This window comes from Eurypyga helias, unplaced genomic scaffold, assembly GCF_000690775.1.
Source record: "Eurypyga helias isolate BGI_N326 unplaced genomic scaffold, ASM69077v1 scaffold24935, whole genome shotgun sequence".
NCBI classification, from domain to species: domain Eukaryota; kingdom Metazoa; phylum Chordata; class Aves; order Eurypygiformes; family Eurypygidae; genus Eurypyga; species Eurypyga helias.
In genome coordinates, this window is record NW_010252410.1 from 21,543 (window position 1) to 43,728 (window position 22,186).

The 22,186-nt window shown below is 43.2% G+C and overlaps 1 protein-coding gene across 1 annotated transcript in view; it reads right to left on the reverse strand.

Annotated features, from left to right (window-relative positions):
- Nucleotides 1-136: 136 nt before the first annotated feature.
- Nucleotides 137-22,186, reverse strand: part of ZFAND3 (zinc finger, AN1-type domain 3) — a 48,882-nt gene continuing 26,832 nt past the window's right edge. The window contains exons 3-4 of the mRNA XM_010152382.1: nucleotides 21,553-21,723; nucleotides 137-1,488 (exon numbers count right to left, since the gene is read on the reverse strand). Of these exons, the coding sequence (XP_010150684.1) occupies nucleotides 1,334-1,488; nucleotides 21,553-21,723 (326 nt within the window). The 3' untranslated portion in view covers nucleotides 137-1,333. The remainder of the gene's footprint in view (nucleotides 1,489-21,552; nucleotides 21,724-22,186) is intronic.

The window sequence follows — 22,186 nt, forward strand, 5'->3', positions numbered from 1 at the left end:
CTGTACGGGCGCGTTTCAGCTCATCTCAGCGTGACACACCGTAGTACAGAACCACAGGTCTAACCAGATCCAAACCACTCAACCCCGTGTGACCCTTCTCACATCCACCTGCTGTATTTGCTGTGCAATCGACGCGGGCAGAGATTTTTCAGGAGCGCGTTCCGCTGCACAGGCGCGGGGCTGACGGAGCCCATCCCGTTACCTCACTGACGCTCGGGAAGCGAGGAACACAAATTCAGTCTGGTAAAGGGCGTTTCACCGGTTGTTCCCCAATACTGTTACTGAATTCCGTTTGCTACAAAATGTCCTTTCCCCTCCCCACCCCCCCAATATATAAGTCTAGCTACAGAAAGTCAGTCTGTAGAATCCAGCCATGGCTACTGTGCTGTGAATTAGCCTTATTTGATCAATTATCAGATACCTGCACTTAGCAAAAGGCAAACAAGAGCCAATCGGGTTTTGGCTGGTGGGAATGGCTGCACACGTGGAATCTGTTCGCACAACGTGCAGAATCTCCGTGGACGCCACGTAAAAAGTATGCACTGCTTACTGCTCTGGGATGGAGTGGGCTTTCAAGGGAGAGCATAATTTAACTGAGAAGAAAGGAAAAAAGCAAAAAAAACAACCCAAAACCAAACCCTGATAGGTTCCTTATAGTAAGATAGATATAAAAATTTTTCATAAGAATCTCTGTCCCCCTTTCTTTTTGGCTTCCTGGGAAGAACCAGAAAGGTGTTCCTACCCGAACAGAATCCCTGATGCTGGTGACAGTGCCCAACTCAAAAGCCACACGCGATGAAGGCACGAGTGACCAGTCAGGTCTTCTGGGCTGAAGAAGCTGCAGTTGCTGCTCTTGGTAGTATTTCACCCCCTCAGGATTCACTAGCAGTGACGAGGTGAAAGGCTGCACATCAAACAGTTTGTCCGAAAGCCGTGTGCATAGCAAACTCTTACACCAGCTTCTATTCAACTACTTGTTTTAACTCTGCAGCTGGAATGTTTCCAGCGTAAGGCTTTTAGAGTGACTCCAGCAATAACAGAAGCCTTTGGATTTTTCTTGTTTCGTTTAAATCCACTAGCCATGCTCAAAAATAATTATTTCTCCATGGTTTATTTTTATACGGTGGCTAGCAGGCACCTCAGTAACCAGCCAGAAATCAATGTCAACCACCATCAACCCCTAAACTACAGTACCAGGATGGTTGGCTAAAGAAAGGAAACTGATTGGCTGTAGTCTGAAACTTGCCTAGTACAAGGTGTCTGGCTGACTTTGTCCTAAATAAGGCTAACATTAGTGAACTAAGAGAACAGCATTTTGGTTGCAGTCTTGCACTCAGGAACATCCTTCGCCAATGCGTTGGCAAGATCTCCCTACTTTCCGATCCAGTTTCACCATTTTCATAATGGCTTCCTCGCGCCCACGTCCCATGTGGTCAAATGTGCAGTCGTGTTGTTCGGGCAGGCGATGTAACATGCAGAACACGTAGCCTACCGTGGAAAGGGAGAGAGAAAAACCACACAGTTAGGGACTTGGTTAAAGCGGCAGGACCTTACCTGAGTCAGACACAAAGGGTCACCTGCTGGGGGTGATCAGAAACGAATGCCAGCTTTATTACTGATCTTCCTTACAGGGGATTAGTAAACATCTGATTATTTACTGCATCTTCTTGCGTATTTATCAAGACAGCATCAAACCTCAAGTCATTAGCTCTGGAATTTTTTTTTGCCATCCTCTCATCTTACAGGGGAAGCCCCCAGAGTCGTCTAAAGGAGGTATGCCCAGGTAGTAACAAAGCTGATGTTCAGAAAAACCCAAAGCCGATCACCTCAACTGAAGTCTTTTCTACTGAATGTGGAGTTGGTTGTCATTTCTGAGGTTCGTGCCTGTGGTACCCGTGATTCAGCTCCCAAGCAGGCACTGAGGCCAGAACGGTTAAATCTCAGCACCTTGCTTCCTCCTTCCTGCTAGCACCCCGAGTCGGCAGTGACCCAGGGCGGGTTCCCTACTCCATTACCGCTCCAGTTTCAGCAGCTTCTCTTCATGAACTGCTCTGACACTCAGCACGGGGGGGCCAACAGGCATTTGACACAGGGACATGTCATGCCACATCCTCTCGCTCTGTAGCTGAAAAGACGTAGGTTCTTGTCTCTTTGTCTAAAGCTGGTCAGTGTTACTCCGTTTTCCAGGGAGCATGGGATTCAGAAGCACACTGCCTGCAGGCAGGGAGGGCATCTCAGTAGCTGCCTCTTTCTAGTCTGCAAAGAAAATCAGCTTTTCTCTTATTTGGCCCTAACACTTCATAACAGCAAAGAGATTGCCTCGAATTTCGTACCTGTAAAATGAATGTTACCTAGTGATAAGCAGTATTAAGGTGATGAAGTAGGGAAAAGAGTTACAGGGTTCCTATAGCCCACCGGATACGAAACGAAGTACAGTATCGCCTGTGCCGCAATATTTTTCCTGCCTGATGGTGCCAAGAGCATCACTCTGCCTCTGACCGAATGTTTTACATGACTGTGCTCCCTGAATGCTCAAAAGATCTTAAATCCCCAAAGTGATGAAATTTGAGATGGAAAAGGATAAAAATGAGCAAATGATTGAGAGTGTGTTTGTGCATGTATATATAAACGCACACACGTATATAAAAACGTGTGTACACTATTTCAAGCTCCTGGACTATAAAACATCAGTTGTAGGAGAGAACAACAGGCCACCTTTATGTTAGCGTCATCGTTAAGAAAACGGGAAGGAAAAAAGTATCACACATGGAATTATTGAAAAAAAATAAAAGAGTGGAGAAAAACTGATTCATCTTTGCTCTGTGTTTCAACAGCAGCAGCTACGAAAAGGCACGTCTGTTATCTGGGGCTGGCTCTGCGACCCCGCTCTAGGGACAAAGCAAGAAAGACCAGTTTTCTGTGTATATGGGATTCAGAAATATGGATGGGAAGATGCAGGTTAAATTGATAGATATCTCGCCCTTTGAGATCACGGCCTCCACTTCAATCTCAATCTGGGTCATATGACGCTCAAATGTGACAAATACCTTTCTCGAGGTGCCAAAAATTCAAGGTCTGAATGTTAAGATGAAAACACCCCGGGACTACAGTTTCAGTACTGAACAGGCATTTCCCTCCGTTCTCTTACAGAAAGCCTGGACTGCAGGCTTCCCTTATTTCTTGGAATAAGACTTCAAATCACAGAACCAACACCCACTGCAGCACAGGGTTACGTAAATACCTGACTAAGTGAGCACAAAAATCAAGCTGTTCATCTTATCTGCAGTGGGTAAGAAAGAAGCAGACGCAAGAAACCCCGCAGGTACAGAGTGGGCTGAAGTCTTCTCAGTCCCTTGTAGGTTAATAAAGGGTTTAAACCCTGATGGCTGTACAGCTCCTCTCCACATGGTTAACAAGCACATGGAGAAATGCCATCTCGGAGACATCTTGAACACGTACACAATCTCCTACAGGGCTTCAGCAAGACCCTTTGGACAATTCTATAAATCTGCTAAGAAAATACACATGCAACATGATTTGTCACTTGCCCTTCCAATTGCTCCATCTCCTCACCACCCACAAAGCCTCCCGCCTTCTGTAGGCCAGTGCAGCTTCATGATGTTCCTTCCTACTTTGCCACCCTGCCAATACGGTCTATTCTGTGCTTTGCCATGTCTTCATTTCTATTCTAGAACACCTTTTAGTTCTTTCCAGAGCTCCTGTTTTCACGCAGGAAAAGCTATACTGCGTGCTGTTTTTATTCCGAATGAAATATATTTGTTTTTTCTGTTCGACAAGCGTTTCCTTTTGCATTCTGGAATGTCATTTCAGTAACTGGCCACCAAGAATGGCAGGGGATTCTCATTTTCCCAGACTATGAGAAAAGTATTTCTAATTTCAGCAACTTAGTGATCTAAACCTGTTATTCATGTATCTATTTCAATAAGTACAGCTAATTAGAACTGATCATACCCAATGAAAGAACACCCAAACCCATTTTGAACACTGCTAAAGACAGTTTTGCATATACTGGCTGTTCTTATGGAGGGGGTTTGTTCTTGTTGAATTAGCAATGGGGATATTCTGTAAGTCTCATTTCCAAGAGAGACTTCAGATCTCTAGTCCCATTGTTCCAAATGAGTTAAGTCACTATAAAGACTGGCACCTGTATTTTTGTGGGTTTTAAATTTAAAATGTAAAGGACTTGAATACTGTTACACAGTTGAGTAACAGCAGTTCTGAACATTTTTTCATTAATTCAGAGTGGATATATTCAATTAAGGTATTACTGCTATATTCAGTCCTTGCTTCTTTGCTGGTCTGGACATCCGAGCGGACATTCTGTGGTCTGCATGTGCACAAAGCCTGATGCCACATCAAGACCTTCAGTTTTTACAGCAGTTCCACTCAACTTATGTGCACTGGGGCACAAGGCCAACATATGTACTTCTATTTGGATCCGTAAACCCCATCCAGACTTAGAGGTAAAGCCTTTTCTCCTGAGAACTCTGCTTTTATGGTTATAAAGCAAGAGAGATAAATGAACTCTTGCAGTGTATGTACTGTTAAGTTCATTATGGAAGATACCAAATACCGGTTGTCTCCGTTAAAAATGCTTCTTTTAGCACATTATAACTAAAAGACAAAATAACTTTGTGCTAGGGGAAAGAGCACTGGCAAAGGGAATCCATCTGCCAACTAAAGTTAGTTTACCCTAGTCATCAACCAAAAATATGCCAGACTTCCACTCCAAGCATTGATTTCAGTCTAGTAAATGTAATACATCTCACAGCACTGCAATTACTGTTTTCTGATGTTAGAGGTGAACTAGGAATTGCCTACTCCTTGGGTCTCTAATGCAAACAATCCTGGAAAACCATTACGTAGTGCCTCAAAACCCTTGAGCTCCTCTAAGCAACCCAGAAACCACCTCAAAATAGATCACCAAAACTTCCATTTCATCACAGCATGAATGGCTAAAGCCATAGAGCAGTGTGGCACCTCTGCCTTACCTGTACCCATACAGATGGGTCTTTTCAAAAAATCATAATTCAAAGGAAGTCTCAAGATCACATGCAATCAACTGTGAAGTTGCTTTCATCATTCCTGAGCAATCTGCTGGGAAAAGGTGATTGGAGAGGACAGAAAAGAAAATAATCTTCCATATTCCAGACAAGAGAGTACCCAGACCTACAGTTTGCTGTGTGGGGATGATGGTGAACAATGGCTGCATTTTCCTCACTGTTCATTCCAGAGCGCTGGCTGGTCATACTGAGCGTACTGACGGAGAGCACAGAATGACAATAAGCAAATATTTCAGCTAAAACCTACATTTAATTCTTAACTTGTTCTTCAAATTCTGAAAACAGTAAGCTGCTAAAATACCAATAAAATGATATGTGAAGCATCAGAAACAATTTAACTAAAGGGCATAATAATCCACAACACGAAGCCAAACTGTAATTTTGGAGGGTGCCTGATTTTGCTAAATTGCTTTTTTCCCCTCTTAACAGAAAGCAGCCAAGACTTTCTGCAACACAGGACAAATGCCCAACAACTAGATTACCGCAAACTACTGGTGAAGAAGCACAACACACTGGTGGGACTACTGTAGTGGACATCCCTGGCCAGGCATCCAGCAGTCCCGGACTCCTCTAATGTACCGCTGGAGAACACCCCACTGCTATCTAAAATACATAATAAATATCATGATCCCTGTTAGGTGAATGGCATCGGGATAGAAAGAAGCTCCTTTTGCTCCCACCCAAAGATTCTCGTCCTGATCTCACTGATGAGGCATTCAGAAAGCTGCTAAAGGAAGACAGATTTGTTTTGTTTGTGAGCATGTTTTGAAAATTGCCAGAAGTGCCAAATAAGCTTATAAAATATTTGTACAGCTTACACGTTTACAAAGTGGCTTAAAAACATTTAAAAGCGTCCACGTTTGAAACACCTTGATGTATGTTACCTAAAAAGTAGTTGCACGCTGCTGCAGTTACCCGTAATAACTGCCTGATATTCAGTATATTCATACTTTTTGGGCTTTTTTTTTAAGAATAGAGAGCACTTTTGGACTCTGCCATGCAGAGGATGTGTTGTCATATGGCAGATCCATCCGCTGAAGAAAACAGAACCCCACTTACGCAGAGGCACGTGTTTGCATTTCTGCAAGCTAAGCCATCCACATAGCATTGCTGACAATAAAGGATGAAGCCTTTCATGACCAAGTACCATCAATCATCTTAATTGTTCGAGCTAGGCACTGATGTTTTCCTTGCATGCAGTGACCGCTCTGGAAGTTTAGCCTTAGACACTGCAGTGACCCCCTGTAATTCAGAGAAGCTCCCACTGGTAGGTAAAGGCAGGTGTGGTCAGTATTACCACACAAAATCAGAGCTGCTGACGCTTTAAACTCATCTCACCTGCCCAAAAAGTGCTGCTATTTATCACTTTCCTTCCCCAGTCAAAAGGCAGAAGTTCAAAACTGCCAGACTTTCAGCTCAGGCCATTTCCCAATTTTATTTAATAAACAACTTGTGTTTGTACAGATCCCCTATGCAATCTGTTTGTTTGCACAGATCCCTGACACAAAGCCTATTCAGCACTAGTCTTCACAGCGGCCCGGCCTTATTCCTGTGTGGAATGCTGTGCCGCACGCTCTGGCTTCTCCACATGCTTCACATGCGATTTCACCTTTCTTGCTAACCTGAAATTCTAATTGACAGAGGTTCAAACAGAACTGCAAAATACTTTGTAACCTGAAGAGATGAAGGCGCTGCAAAAATTCTCTACCAAAGAGAATTATCCAGCAAGGTTACGTGGGAGTCTACAGGCAGATCTCCATGCACGAGGAGATTTTCACCGCATCCCTTGAGAAGGTGAGCGTACCTGCAGGATCTCACACGACGCAGCCGACGCAGGCAGGTTAACCGGCAGAGCTCCTGTGGTGACACGTGCTGCGGCAGCGCTGTTCAGAACAACGGGGCATCGTTCCCCCAAAGCGTCCAGTAATCCCAAACCAACGCTTACGGATCTCCCCATCCCTTCCAACTGAAAAGATGGCTAAACGTGGTGGAAATTATACTAATGAGAAAGCTATTACAGAAGTGGGGGAGGGAAGTATTTTTTCTTTTTCCAACTCCCGCAACAGGTAAGAAGAAATGAATGCAGGCGTAGAACAAATAGCTACTGAGATACAAAGCCAGGACTCTAAAGACTTATGCATCGAGTACCTCAGGAAACACCTGCCCTCTGGATTCCAATATAATCTAGCTGGTTCCCTGAATATTTTGGGGACCGTTCAGAAAGAACATCCAGCAATGGAAGGAGGGAACAGCGTGGTATAGTCCAGCCCAGCAAGACTCCCAGTGCAGCTTGTGTACACTCCTATTTCACAATATAAATGTATTCTCTGCCGATGTCTTGTACCATTCTCCTTCCAGACAGCTCCATTCTTGCATATACTCTAATTATCCCTTCCCTCTCTTCTGTGGGGAACGCTCTGCGCTGGCGTTGTCAGCTTTCATTACGCAACGCGAGGAACATCCAGCTTTACTGACATTTTCAATAAAAACCAAACCAAATCCCAGCAAGCCAAGCAACAAGCTCTTGGGAGTAAGTGAGCTGAACTATTCTCCCGTTTCCCTTTCCCAGCTTTTTAAGATGCCATGGACACTGATTAAGTGCTAAGTAGTTCAGAATAACTTGCCTAGGAATCTTGTCGTTCCTTCCCAAAGGGAAAGGGGAGTAAACCACATTATAGTGAAGCTTTTTAACCAAAACAGGTGTATTTACGTAAACTCCACAAAACATATTTTGAGGCACTCCTTGCTATCATTTCCACTCCAAGAAGAGTGGATGTCAGCCTCTAAGAGCTCAAAGTTAGACGTCTCTTAAGGCACAGTATATTAATGACCGCCCTCTCAAGGCATTTCAGCTCCGCAGCTGCCAAAGGCTCAGGGAACACGCAGTAGGAAGAAGTGTACTTTTCTTATTAATTTGTTTTTCTAGCCACCTGCTACAGTCACTGCAACCTGCCTTTCAGTATTTTGTTCTTTCTATAGACTGCCTATACTCACTCATGACTTCCAAAATGATCAACAACAATCAAAAAAGAGGAAAAAAGCTGGTATAAGACACCTCAGAGTGTTTCTTTTAACCAGCCAATCTGTCCCCAGGACTGGACGTGCATTTGGGTCTCCCATCCTGCTCTTCAATCAGTCACAATCTCGGGCTTCATGCTAGAACCGCACAGCTCCGCGACATCGATGACACTGCACAAAATTTTATGTCCGAGACACGGGATGCTTACAAGATGCTGCAGATTCATTCTGTATTTCTACTACTGGTTTTAAGCTTAGGAGAAAAGAAGGGAAGAAACATTGTTTCTTTTCCTTTCTTGCTCCGTTTGGCTGTCTACCACAAAAAGGGTAAAGCAATATGGGTGAGCATGCATTACGGACAAAAAAGCTATTGGTTAAAAAAGTGCCCAGGAAATGAACAGAAGGAATTGTACACAAAAGACAGATGACATCTTCTTATTCCTGTACCAGGCACTGGACAGGTATGGTTAAATATTTTGCAAGAGTTCTTTGGACTGCAGGGCACAGGCTTTGTATTTCCAAGTTCAGTCACGTATAAGCTGCGTTTTAAAGTGCGTTCTATTTCCTTAAAGATCGTGAGCCTGGGAAGCTGTTGTAGGGAGCATGCAAGGGATGCAGTCTGCACTGTGGAGACTGCAAACAGACTACCTTTTATCCCAATTTGTGCTAATTTCAAATTCACTTTCCTATTCATCTTACTACTTTACTTGTTCAGAAAGCTGTCAAACTATCTTTCCTGCATTAAATGTGACACAAATTTTGAACAGGGAATTTATATCACTTGAGGGCAGAGCACATGATGATTTTTCAGGGTTTTTTTCCCTGAATCAGTAATTCTTAAGGACGTTCTACATCAGCTCCTTTACTTTGGAATGGAGAAGAACTTGAGAGACAGTTTCCTCCAGGTTCTTTGAAGACAGCATATTTGGAGTAGGAAAAATTAAGATATGGCACTCTCCAATTTCAAGTCCTGCTTTTGCTGTAGTGAATACCAACTGGGCAGAAGTAGGGAGCCTCTTCAGAAGAAGAACCTGAGGTTTTCAGAAAATTATTTCCGAATTTCAAAGAATCCTCAGTGAATCAAATTGCTAAATACAGCATAGCTGCTTTGTGATAGTAAAATGCAATTAAAAATAGTTTGCTGTGGCTCAGGTCTTACTAAATCCTGTGGGTCTCAGTCAGGGTCATATCGCAGTTCTGCCACACCACAAAATAACGGTCATTAATTCTTTTGGTTTGGACCAAATATTTTTCTTGTTCTACAGAACACAAGCACATTGAACACATACAAGGAAGCTGGGGGGGACTTTTTACAAGGGTCTGCAGTGACAGGACAAGGGGTAACGGGTTTAAATTGAAAGTGGGGGGGTTTAGATTGGATATCAGGAAGAAGCTCTTCACGGAGAGGGTGGTGAGGCACTGGAATAGGTTGCCCAGAGAAGGTGTGGATGCCCCATCCCTGGAAGTGTTCAAGGCCAGGCTGGATGAGGCTTTGAGCAACCTGGTCTAGCGGAAGGTGTCCCTGCCCATGGCAGGGGGGTTGGAACTAGATGATCTTTAAGGTCCCTTCCAACCCAAACCAGTCTGTGATTCTACAATTGCAGTAACTACATTTTCATTACAATTTCTTCGTTCCACTCTGGATTCATGAGTTAAGGCCAACATCTATCAGACACAGTCTAACAGAACAACTCCGGTACCTGACTACTCCCGCAGATGCAGCACGGAATACTCGCTTCTGAACTGCTTCACAACTCCGGAGTCCCTGACCCACACGTTTCACCTGCAGGCTGCCCTTCCAACCTTCTACACTGCCCTCAGCTTCTTGCCAGAGCTGCAGTCCACAGGAGGCAGGCACAGGCAGCCACTGTGACCTGCAAGCTGACTCCCCAGCTAGCACAAATGGTGCGTGACCACTGCTGTGGAACGTCTGTAGGACTGGGGTGCCATCCCGGTTCATCTGCGGTGATAGATGTGACTTCACAGAAGTTAGCATTTCAATTTGTCATGTACTTGCTCAGTATAACTGAAAGAAACATTTTTCTCCAAAATACACAGTGGCTGAAGCACGAAGGCAAAAACCTATTAAAGTTTAATTTAACAAGAGAGTTTTCAAAGAAACCATTTCGCTCCCAACAACTGGCAGCATCAACAGTGGTGGCGGACAGCCAACACCAGTGTACGTCTAACTTGAGGGAGAAGAAAAACTGAGTTCAGAATTAGATCTTTAGACTTAGGTAGGGGAAGAGAGTTTGTGTTTTTTTGAATAATCACGTGATCCTGCAATGACACGTTCAGGAGGAATATCACTGCTAGACTTGTAAAAGGAACGTTCGCTGCCGCGCTTGCAGGGTGGAGAATACGTTGGAACAACACTGCATCTCCCATACCATTCCTAGTTCACACAGTTGTCTCCTGTAGGATGTGGGAGAATGCATCCAAAGAATAGGATATGCAGTAAAAAAGCAGAATTATGCCAAAAAGGCATTCTGGTGTCCAGGAGTCGACACCTAATGAAGTAGGGGAAAACGGTATTAATAGGTGACACTATTGCAAATGGTAGTACTCTTGTAAAATTTCCTATCACAGGCTGCACCAGCATAGAAGAAAGTATTTGTTTCCTATGGAGAACATTCAGATTTGAGAGTAGTGTGAAATCTAAAACACCCCCAAAGTCCCCTGAGACAGGGCAGGTGGACGGCAGAGCTGCCCTAGCATCAATGCAGGGCTGCGCCGTGACTGACATTTTCAAAAGAGCTAGGTGAGCACTAATACTTCTAGAATTCTCCCCACACCCAGCCTACCTGAGCTAATACACTTCTCCCAGAAGCTAGGAATTTAATTAAAAGCCAAAGTGTACCCAGTAACTTAATTAAAACAGCAAGCAATACTGAGTGATTCAATAATGTATGTGTGTCGTTCTGTTTAGCCCAATGAAAACGCAGGAAAGATAAGGCTACTAATAAAGAACTGGAATAAATAATGAAAGGGCCTATACTAACACACTGTACGTGTTGTATTAATTCTGACTGTTCTCCCGGATCCTGCGTGTATTTTGACTTCAAAATATGATTCCAGGCTTGGCTTTCAGCAGATTTCCCGAATTGTATTATTTACGCCTTGGGTTTAAATAGCGTTCTAGAGGTTGCGCCGTATTGATCCACAGCTGACAGCAGCTACGCCTGCTGGCCAAACCACTGGAGAGAAGCGGGTCTATTTCTTTTAAACCTAAATGAAATCTATTTTTCTGTCTTTATCCCCTACTGTACACCTCATGTCCAGGGTCCCTTAGAGTCCACATCCTGCTCCATGCAATTCTATTCCTGCTACAAGTCTTCCTCTAACCAACAGGAAACACAGCTCCATTCAGCAGCTGTACTTACACCCCAAAGGAAAACGAGCGCTTCCAGTGACGTACGCAGCCACCCTTCCCCTTTGCTGTGGGTGCGAAGACACACCACCCCCTGCTCCTGCTTGTGCAGAACATTGCAGGACCCCCCGTACGCCACCTGTGCACACACCTGAGCACCCTTCAGCAACTCAGGAACATTCAACAGTGGTGAACACCCTTGGTAGGTAAACATTTCCCTTTCAGTACATACACGGATAGTGACATAGATGTGTTCCTTTTAAAAGCCTACTGAAGAAAACACTGTACCTTAGCGATTAGAATATCCATAAATACAGTTTTCCAGCTCTTGAAACTTTTCTCCAAGGCCAGAAACACTCAATACCAAAAGCGCCTGACGCAGACCCAAATTATGCTGTTAAGTTTTGTGAAAAATGATGCACACTGATCTTCGTGCCATTTCCTGAGAAGCAACCAGGCAGAGAACTCCGGACGACACCCGGGTAGTGTCAAGTTCCAGTACTCAGGTTTAACACTTCCCTGTACCTCAGATATGGAATTTAAGACCACAGGTGGCATTTTCCATTAGGTAATATTTTACTTGGTTTGTAGGGCAAACCCCCCTCTAGTTCCTGGAAAGAATCCAGATTTTTCAAGGCAAATTCTGAGGATTCCTTTCAATATCCTTTTTCTCCTCCCAGTTCTGATGCAGCAATTGGAGTGATTTCCCCCCCCCCTTTACTTCTTCCTATGAAGAATTCCAACTTTCCCCACCAAAACTCACTGGGCATCATTCCTCCCCACCAAAGCCTTGCCAGTTGAACTAGCTGGTACTGCTGCCTCAGGACTTGCCAGATGATTATAGCCTATTTTGGGGCCTTCTGTGTTCACTTCCAATATAAAGCGCATTAGTAAAATCAGTACTTCTGTGAGTAGCTTTTTGTTTGTCCATGTGTTAACATGTTTGATTCATTCTGAGGGGGACATTTCCTAGGCAGCATCTCTCCTTTCCAGAGCAGCCTGCAGCAGCCTCCCACCGACCAGCAGAAGCTTTCTGTGTGCACAGTCCTGGGGAAGCTGTAATGTGTGCCTGTGAGACTCGGGATAAACAAGAGCAGTGTAAAGAAAGAATTTTGATTAGGAGAGGTAGAGCACTTTCACCTTCAAAAATGTTTCCTCCAACATCTGGCAGGTAGGTGGCTATTATGTTCATTTTTCTGATCTGAAAAAATGACTCAAAGACTGAGCAAATTACTTCCCTAAAGGTATTGAGAGAGATGGAATTAGAAATAAGAGTCTCAGCTAGATTTTTATGTTCAGGTTCACTAGGCCATGTGTCTCCTGTGCATACAAGACAATTAAAAATGGGCTCTTCTTTAACTTCATGCATACGCTTCTTTCTTCTGTAAGCACAGCACAGGTACATGGGGAAGAAGATACCTAACGTGGCACACCAACAAAACACTTGCTCCTTGCCTCATGCTGTAGTATCCCTACAAAAACCAACTAAAGATTATATATTGAAGAGTTAACACATCAGTAGCGTCAAAACAAAACCTCTATTTCTGTTTTAAAAAGGATGTGCTAACTAGTTTTCTTTAAGGAGAGCTCGAGGACTTAAGAGACTGACTGACCCATTTCAATTCCGTGTACTGACTGGGAAGGTAAGAAGGTAACAACAGGCTCGGTGTACATGACGAAATCAAGAGTCGCCTGTTGCAGAGCTTCAGGTAGCGCGGCGGAGGAAATCAAAACCAGTATACACTGTAAGAAACCCACGTTAGCTGAACAAGCTGGGGGAATATCCTAGAGCCTTTTCAAACTGTATTTCACGATTCCTAATTATAAGCAGACCACGAACTCCACCGACACTTCCAAAGCTGTGCACAGCTTTTCTAAATCCTAGACACTCAAGTGGTTTTTTGCGTCCTATCCCTGGAACCCATGATACGCCAATTAGCCTACTGCTTTTAACTCTTTAATTTCTAGAGCTTTCAGAATACATGTTACTCACAGAGACCAACATCAGTTAACAGCTCCTATTCCCTACCACTTAGATTACAGGCTTGGGATAACATCTTTATAAAATAAAACAAAACAAAAAGCCCCTTTGAGTTTGAATTCTAACTTCAATACTACTTTTCTTTTTAAATACTTGCAGCAATGTAAGCGGAGATGGTAGGCATTACTGGGATGGCTGAGGCAAAAATACTGTTCTGGGAGCCGCTATCATCGGAGAAGTGTCAAGAGAAGACCGCTGAATATGGTACATCTCAAGGCCCAGCAGGAAGACTTGCCAGAATTACAGTATGTAACCAGTTACTAATAAGATTTAGTTTCCCTTTAATACTTCTTATTGAACTGGTTGACTCATAATCCCCAGCAGCAGCGCGCGTATTTAATTTTAATCAATGGAAGTACATCTGTTACACCAATACGTAATCATGGCCTGAAGCCATTTTGGCTTGTACCAGATAAACCTTATCCACCTAGAAAGTCAATTTACCAGCACCATTACAAATTCTTCTCCACAGAAGAAGGTTCTGTGCAAACAGAATCACGATTTAATATTGCACCAAGTTTTAAGAGAAACATCAGTTTCAATATATGTTGGACTACTTTGTACAAAGATGAAGCAGTTGTCAGAGTTTGGGGCTTTGGGGTTTTTTACCAGATAAACCTTATCCACCTAGAAAGTCAATTTACCAGCACCATTACAAATTCTTCTCCACAGAAGAAGGTTCTGTGCAAACAGAATCACGATTTAATATTGCACCAAGTTTTAAGAGAAACATCAGTTTCAATATATGTTGGACTACTTTGTACAAAGATGAAGCAGTTGTCAGAGTTTGGGGCTTTGGGGTTTTTTTTTTTTTTTTTTTTTTTTTTTTTTTTTTTTTGCTTCTTTCTTCCTGTCCTTTTGAAGATAATTTCTAAATTAACTGAGTAAATCAAATCATTCCAAATTTATTCTGGCACAATCCAAACAAGTGCCTCATCTCCTGTGTTTATGAAGGAGCAGCTCTGTTATACAAGTTAAGAGTCTGCAGCTGTTTTTCGTCCACCTGTTCAGTTAGTGAAGCACAGTGAGACTTGCTGCCACCCTGTCTGCAAATAACGTGCAGGCTCTTCTCTCTGGACGCATTTTGTTCCTGATGGTGAACAGAAACGCTCAACTGCTTGACCCGAGCCTCCTGTTCTCCTCCTTTTACCCCTCTGCTTAGCAGAAGGCCACCACAGAGGTAAAGCAACAAAGAACACAATTCCACTGGGTTATTACAGATTTTTACTGAACTAAATTAAGAACAGGGATGTGGAAAACTAAGTATAGTGACATACCAGAACCCTCTTTTCTATCCTTATTAACTATGCCTATGTGTGTGCATATATATATATACATATACACACAGATGAGAAAAGTTTCTGCAACAGTTTAGAAGTTTAGATATATTGGACAAATATCTTAAAAAGTTTTGTTCCTGTCCCTGCCAAGATTACAGATTTTTACAATTTGTTTAGAACGCTTTCTCATGACGGTTGGATGTCCTTTAATTTGCATTTACTCATTAATTGTTTTAAGTCCTTTCCATTGTTAATAATATCTATATCTGTATTTATAATCTGGCAAGCACTACATTATGGTTAGAACCCACCAGAGAAGTCAGGAGAGGGTTCAGGATGTAGGACATTTTTTAAGAGACATGCTTCCAGTTTGGTTTTAATCTTGTTCTAGTGCCAGATAAAGGTGTTCCCCACGGATTTATTCCCTCATCCCCTTATGGCCAGCTTTCCTTTGATTTATTTTTTTCAAGTGACTTCTCAAATTTTATTCCCACAAGTACCTTCCCCCATGATCTCTGTTCAGAAGTGCAGGAAGGTGGTGCACTGGTACCTGTATAGAAATTAATCTGAAGACTTCACATGCATTTTTTGGACACGCGTTCTTGGATGAGCTGCATAAATAAGTTTTTTCTCTTATTTTAATAATCAACTAGATGGTTCTGTCAAGGATTCCTTTCATCTACTTATTAGGCATTTAGAATTGCCTGTCCCATTGCCCCTGTTTGTTCTGTTTGTTTTCAATTAATGTAGTTAAACATTCATTTACATGGCTTTTTTTCCCCTCTAGGCAAATAATCTTAAAATTACTCAAATACTTTGTTTGTTGCTTTGCCTCCCTATTATACTCTTTCACAGTTGTGCCTCCTTTATCCTTCTTTCACTTCCCTATATGAATGAATCTGTCAACTGCACACTGCAAATGTACATCCTGTACTACTATGGCCTCCATTCTGTATTTCCCATTCTTCCCGTCCCCTCCTCTAATCTAAGAATGCAGCATCTTGAGTGTCTTTATGCATTAACCTTATGAGGAACAAGCCACGAAGCAGTCGGGTACCAACTGAGTTACCAGCTTTTCATACATGCCAACTTTCTGTGCTGCCAAGCTGTAGCAAGCAGCTTGCCCTTAAGCTTCTTAGAACTGGAAACCATTTTATCAAGACAATCTTGCCCACTTTGATCACATCTTGATGAGGCATCTCACCAACTTCTAATCAAAATTTAACATGGCATTGATCCAGTCTGCATTAAAGTCACATTCAGCATCATCTCCCAGAAGCCCAGCACACTGTATGCTGCAAAGACCAAAATCCTCTTTCCAGAGACACGCTTTAGTAAGTCAGATCTCAGTCACAACCAGCAGCGCACAGTGACCTATGTGGATAAAGTTATATCCACATAAAGTTCAGAACTAACGAGGAAGGAAAGTTATACCCTTATAAAGAGCCCTCTGCGGTGTGCTCCAAGCGCACACCAGCCCCTTGCTCAGCACCGCGAGGCAGCGCTTTGGCCAGCTGGCTAAGTTAGGCTCTCCTTTCCTGACCCGCTGCAGAGGCCACTTGTGAACGTGTATCCCTTCAAACCAAGCGACAGACAGGCGTCAACACTTGCCAGCACCTCACAAATCAAAATGGCAAAAGGACTCTGCGTTCAGCCCTACCCGAGGCGAGCCGTCACTGCAGTCGCCATCAAGAGCGGCGGTGAACACATAACTGTTCACGTCTGCCCGCGTTCTGGGACGCTGTAACTTGTCACAACACAACCCAGGCCAGTAAAACTCCAAGAAAATATTTTCTCTCCACACTGGCAAGAAATACTGCTAACTACCGTTATTTTTTAATACAGTCTGATCAAACTGGAAGGTTTCAACATCTTCCCATCCTATTAAGCATCTGTGCTGGACAAACAACATGAAAAACTTGAGATTCCTAGCTGAGGAGCACACAAATCGGCAGCACCTCTCTAAGGCACCACTACTGGAAGCTAAGGACGGACTTACATTCCAGGGCCTGTTATCTTGGCCACCCCACTGACTGCCAAGAGTTCTGGGTAGGTGGAGCCTGAGCTGCAGACCTGTCTACGAGGATGTAGCCTACGAACAGCAAACCATCCTCCACAACAGCTGCTGAAGAGCTGGCACACTGTACTAATTTTTATTTAATTGCTGACTAGGACTAGACTGAACAATACGGATGTGAAATTCCTCTCGCTGATCATCTAGGATATCCTCATACATCTTAGGCAATTCCAACAATTATCAAAACCCACTGGGGGCTTCTGTGCGTTGGCTTTACGCAGCAAGTGACACCAGAACCACTAAAGCCTCTGCCATAAAATGAGGCTATACCTTCTGTGAAAATAATTTCTACAGCTTAGAAGTTTGCAGCTCAGTATCTTTTAAAAATGTACACACAACTTCATTTAGAAGCAACATACGACTGGTCAGGTAATTAAGACAAGGCCCATAGTGCAATTTGCAAATAATCAGTCTGCCTTTTTCTAAAATACATTCCCAGAACTCTGTGTTATACAGCGACTTTCACTCATGCATTCGCTGCCCCTGGTTTTGAAGCAAGGCTGTGGTTACTACCTGCTTATCACATCACTGAACTGACAACTTTCTGATGAAGGATCACAGGCAACTGATTTTGGACTGCTTACACTTCCAGCAGAAATGCTGTAATAGAATGTAACTGGAAGGATAAGATTCCTGTAATTCCTTGATGCTGTAACTGCCTACTAAATCTAATATTAAATGAATACATCATTGCAATGCAGTCGTTGTCCACCATAAACCTCTAAACTGTTGACGGGCCCGCCCCAAGCTAGGTAACATTGCTGTCCGGAAAACAGGCCTAGTGCTACTGTCACCTAGGTCCGTCTCATAGGAAGCTGGTTTTGCTCCAGCAGTGTTGATTTAAAGGTTATCCAGTCAGAGAGGCACAAAATGAGAATTCAGTTTAAAATTTCTCTTCCCCACTGAAGCTTGCGAAGTGCATCAGCAATTAACAATTCCTATCACTTCTCCCAGTTCGCCCGTGTGAAAAGGCTCAGAAGTCGTCTTACAAATTGCTCTTTTGAAGATCAAAGGGAAGCCGAATTTGTCTGTGTGCGCTCTGGATGAGTTTGTAATTTACTGGAACTTGCAGAGGAGGCTTGGCGGCGTGCTCGTTTGACAGCCCCAGGGTACAGGATTCAGGGGAGTTCTGTGACTCTTCCCTTCTGAGTTCCTTCCTTGCCTTTAATTGGCACCTCATTAGAAATTAATGAAAATGACATCCTCTGTTCTTCCTGCTCCAGGCACAGAACGCTACAAAAAGGCCCATCACAATTCATAACACATTCAATTTATATAGCAATGGCTCTTAAGCATTATTTATGAGATGTGAATTTCTTGTCAGCAGTTAATAACTTGTACGGAGCGGAAGCAGAAAGAAAAAAGGTTCTGAGACTATACATGTACATGTGTATGAAAATAAACAAATCTTTCTCTCGCTGAAAAACGTTGTGTTTGAATTTGAAGAACCCTTACTGGAACCCCCTTCTCAGTAGTGAATTGTTTTTCCTCGCGGCAGAGCCCTGCGGCACTGTCAGATCTGTCTAAAATGCCATGTAGCGGCAAGGGAACAAGCTCAGCAGCATCACCTCACTCTGGAGAGGTCTTATGGGAGACAGCAATACAGTAGTTTCCCAAACACCTATGGATTTGGTGTAAAGAAGCAGCCCACCCTCTCTGCCCCCTTCTAAAAGGTTGTGCCCCATTGGGCAAGGCCCAGTTAGGCAGGATTAACATCTCCAGGTATGTCTGCATTAAAACATTACCCAGTATGTCCAGATCTTCCTTTCCACTGTGTCTCACTAAAGATCTCTCTGGGAGAGTCACCAGGACACATAAGCAAGAGATGACTTCCAGTATTTTTAACACTGGGGCCAAAAGACATGTAACAGCAATCCATACAACTGCTGTTCTGTGGTGTCTTGAAGAGTTAATTTGTGAGGGGTTTCATGCACACCTTTGGAACAACATAATATTTATGTGATTAATCCTTTTTCCTTACATCCAAGCAAACACACATTTGTCCTTCTAAACATCGTACCTGCCCTCTTACGGATCCTGACTATTAAAATTTCTTTTAAAGTTCATGGGTTTTTTCCATGTTTTTTTCCCATTAGCTTCAGTTAAGGGTTAAGATGTCAAGAATTGAAGAGCAGTGGTCCAAAGTCCAGATCGAACAATGTTCTACCTTCAGCATTACTTCAGAGGAATAGATGTGCTTATTTCACCCCCGGTGATTGTATTTCCAACACTTCCAGTTAAACACGCATGGTTACCTGTACTTCTCGTGATGACAGAACGGATAACCTGACCACACATGGATTTAGAAAACATTTTAAATGAATGAGAATTTTAACCTCTCAATTCTGTCCCATTTCCCACCATCTCCCACCTGGGGTTTTTGATCTGCCTTGTCGTTCATGACCTAAAGCAACCCAGTTTTACAGGAAGCAGGGCAAAGTTGGTGAGAACAGTTTCCAAGGCAGCTTCTTTACAAATGACAAAAGCTACGTGCTGATGAGTACTGGTAAAGCAGTTTAGGTGACGTAAAGCTGTGTTGCTCAGTGGTAGGGGTTTGTTTGCTCCTTGTTAGCATTCCTATTACAAGTGAGTAGTGAGGGGTATGCCAACTTTCCCATCACAAAAGCATTTCATTGTAGGTGACACGCGTACTGTGTACGGTATCAATGGCACGTTATGGCTGCACAGCTAAACCAAAGATCTGCCGTCTTTCCAGACGTGTTAAAAACATGAAAATAGACTCGTGCCTCCCATTCTGTCATTAAATGAGTGGAATAGAAATCCTTATTATATATCCTGTAAACTATATGGGGAGGTAATACGTAATGCAGGAACGCAAATTTTCATTTCCTACTTATTGCTGAGGAACTCTGATTTTTTTTGTTTCATATTCATGTTTTAATAACATATTCTATGAACTTTAAGAGAATTATTTCCAGAAAGCTATATATATCCAGCAGAAACAGTTTAAAAAACAATTACTACAATATTTGTATTGCAGCAGTGTGGAGTTATGGAACTACTTCGAGAGAACTTGAGAAGAATCAAGTAGATGTATTTGTCATCCAGCTGACGGAAAAAAAAGGCAGGTCTTATTTTGTAACGTTAAAAACGTTACTCATTAGCAGAAGGACTTTTAAAAGTTTGCTTTCACCTTCATTGCTCTTCCATAGCTCTAATTTTGCAGAATGCAGGAAAGATTAATGACGTAACACAATCGCTAAGTCATCTCTTCTCCAATTCTCCCCAGACTTGTAAAAATCTCTTGCTCCCAACGTGAGGGAGGAACCTTCTGTTTCAGTCAGGTACCTGCCAGCAGCCTCAGTCATGTGCTACGTGACAGCAGCAGACAGAGAACAGACACTCCTGCCTCTACCGTGCTGAGCAGAAGGAGCCATACCCATCTGTGCCATCGGTGGTGCCCAACTTCTCCGGTTCTATGAAGATCCCGCTGGATACTTCCAAGTATCCAGACGCGCCATTTCCACAACAAGAATTTCAACATTACAGCTTCTGACTTCCCGTTTGGTGGCCTCACATTTAACGTAGGTTAGTTCTGCGGCAGAGCTCCAATATTTGAAGCAAAGCCTGTCTCCTGTCAGAGGGAGCACAGCCCAACAGTAACCTCTAACGGCTGCAGACAGACAGATGCTGAAGAAGAAAGGATAACATGGCATCTTTGCAGCTGTCTATCACTTCACTTGATATTTGGTATTCAATATAGAATTTAACTGGGTCTTTATGACTCGCTTAGCCAATCCTTTCTCTCCCCACTGCTGCTCAGAAGGACATGCCTCTACCCAGAGAAGATGGGAATCGCACCTGCCATCTACGCAAATATATTGTGAATTATCCCCCTTCTGAGACACAATGAAGCAACTAAACAAGCTTCTCCAAATGTACCAACACAAGCATGGCCAGAGAGTGCAAGTGTAAGCTTTCAGGACATGATTAGATGAAAAAATAATTAGCAGGTAAAACTACCACGTGCATTATCACTGGGTCTGGTGAGCACAGTTATGAACACAATCGTTCCACGACGGAGAGAGCATCTCCTCTGCAACCCAGTCACATCCATTATTATTTCAGAAAGATTATTTGCATGTCATATGAAACCCCAAATTAACTGTCTGCATGAGATTATCACCCTCAATTCAATTAGCTGAACAAGGTCATCAACTTCAGAAAAGCCAGGTTAGATGATTTTCAGTGTATGGTGAAGAACAAGTTTCCCCCCACCCCCCCCAACAGCTAACTGTGAGGATGAAAACATTTTCAGTTAGAGGGGTTTTTTTTTGTTTTAACTTTTGAATAATAATGTAATTATAAGATGCAGAATGTAGATGCTGACCTATGTTCCTCTAAGCTCTGTAAAAACTTTGTCATCTTTGCAGACTTACTGACGTGCTTTGTGTTTCTTCCCCTGTCAAGTGGGTATGATACTCTCTCGCCTTACAGGGATTTCCGAAGCTAAATTCATTAACATCTGCGATCTCTTGAGACAAGGCAGTACATGAAGGCCAAAGTTTTAAAGGGGAAATTAGACAGGAACTAATTACAACTTTTTGCTACCAGTGGAAGCTGCAGCTTCTTTGAAAGATACAAAATGCAAGTGTTCTCTGTATTTCCACCTCTGACTCTGATCCGAGCACGGCTGCATTAGAAACCCAGACAGTACTCACCACAGCGACACGATCCCAGTTCCTGCTGTACTAGCTCCAGTTTTGTTTGGCACTGGAAGCATCGGCGTCTACTCTTCTGTTTGGATCGACTGGTTTCTTCAGGCCTGTCATTACTGTCATCCAGTAGCCGTGGCTGTTTCACAGGAGAAGCCTCACTCTCCGACTGTGAATCTGTTGTATTCACAACAAATATTTTAGGAAATATATTAGAACTTCCTTTCTGAGGCATCCCTTTGGGCAGATTGAAGGCATATTGCTTTCAGCTGGGGTCACCACCAAGCAGTGGGATACTTCCCATTCTATTACATACACACATTTTCTTAACAATCAAAACAAGCATCAAGTAAAGGACAAATTATCTCTGGTCCCTGTAAGAACCCCTCCTGCTGGCAGTACTGAACAGAAAAGGAACCGATCGGCTTCCTTGCAGCCGTGGCTGGGTCACAGGCAGATACACGCAGAGTACATGCCATCCCAAAAAACCGCAGGCTTCATCTGTCACTTCATTTAGTTTCTCCTGTGTGCCGCCCCCGATCCCCCCGCACAAACTCACCCAAGTAGGCTGCTGATGAAAACCACCAAACGCGGGTTCGACCTATTTCCTCCCTGGGCAGGAGGAAGATTTTTAAGGCAC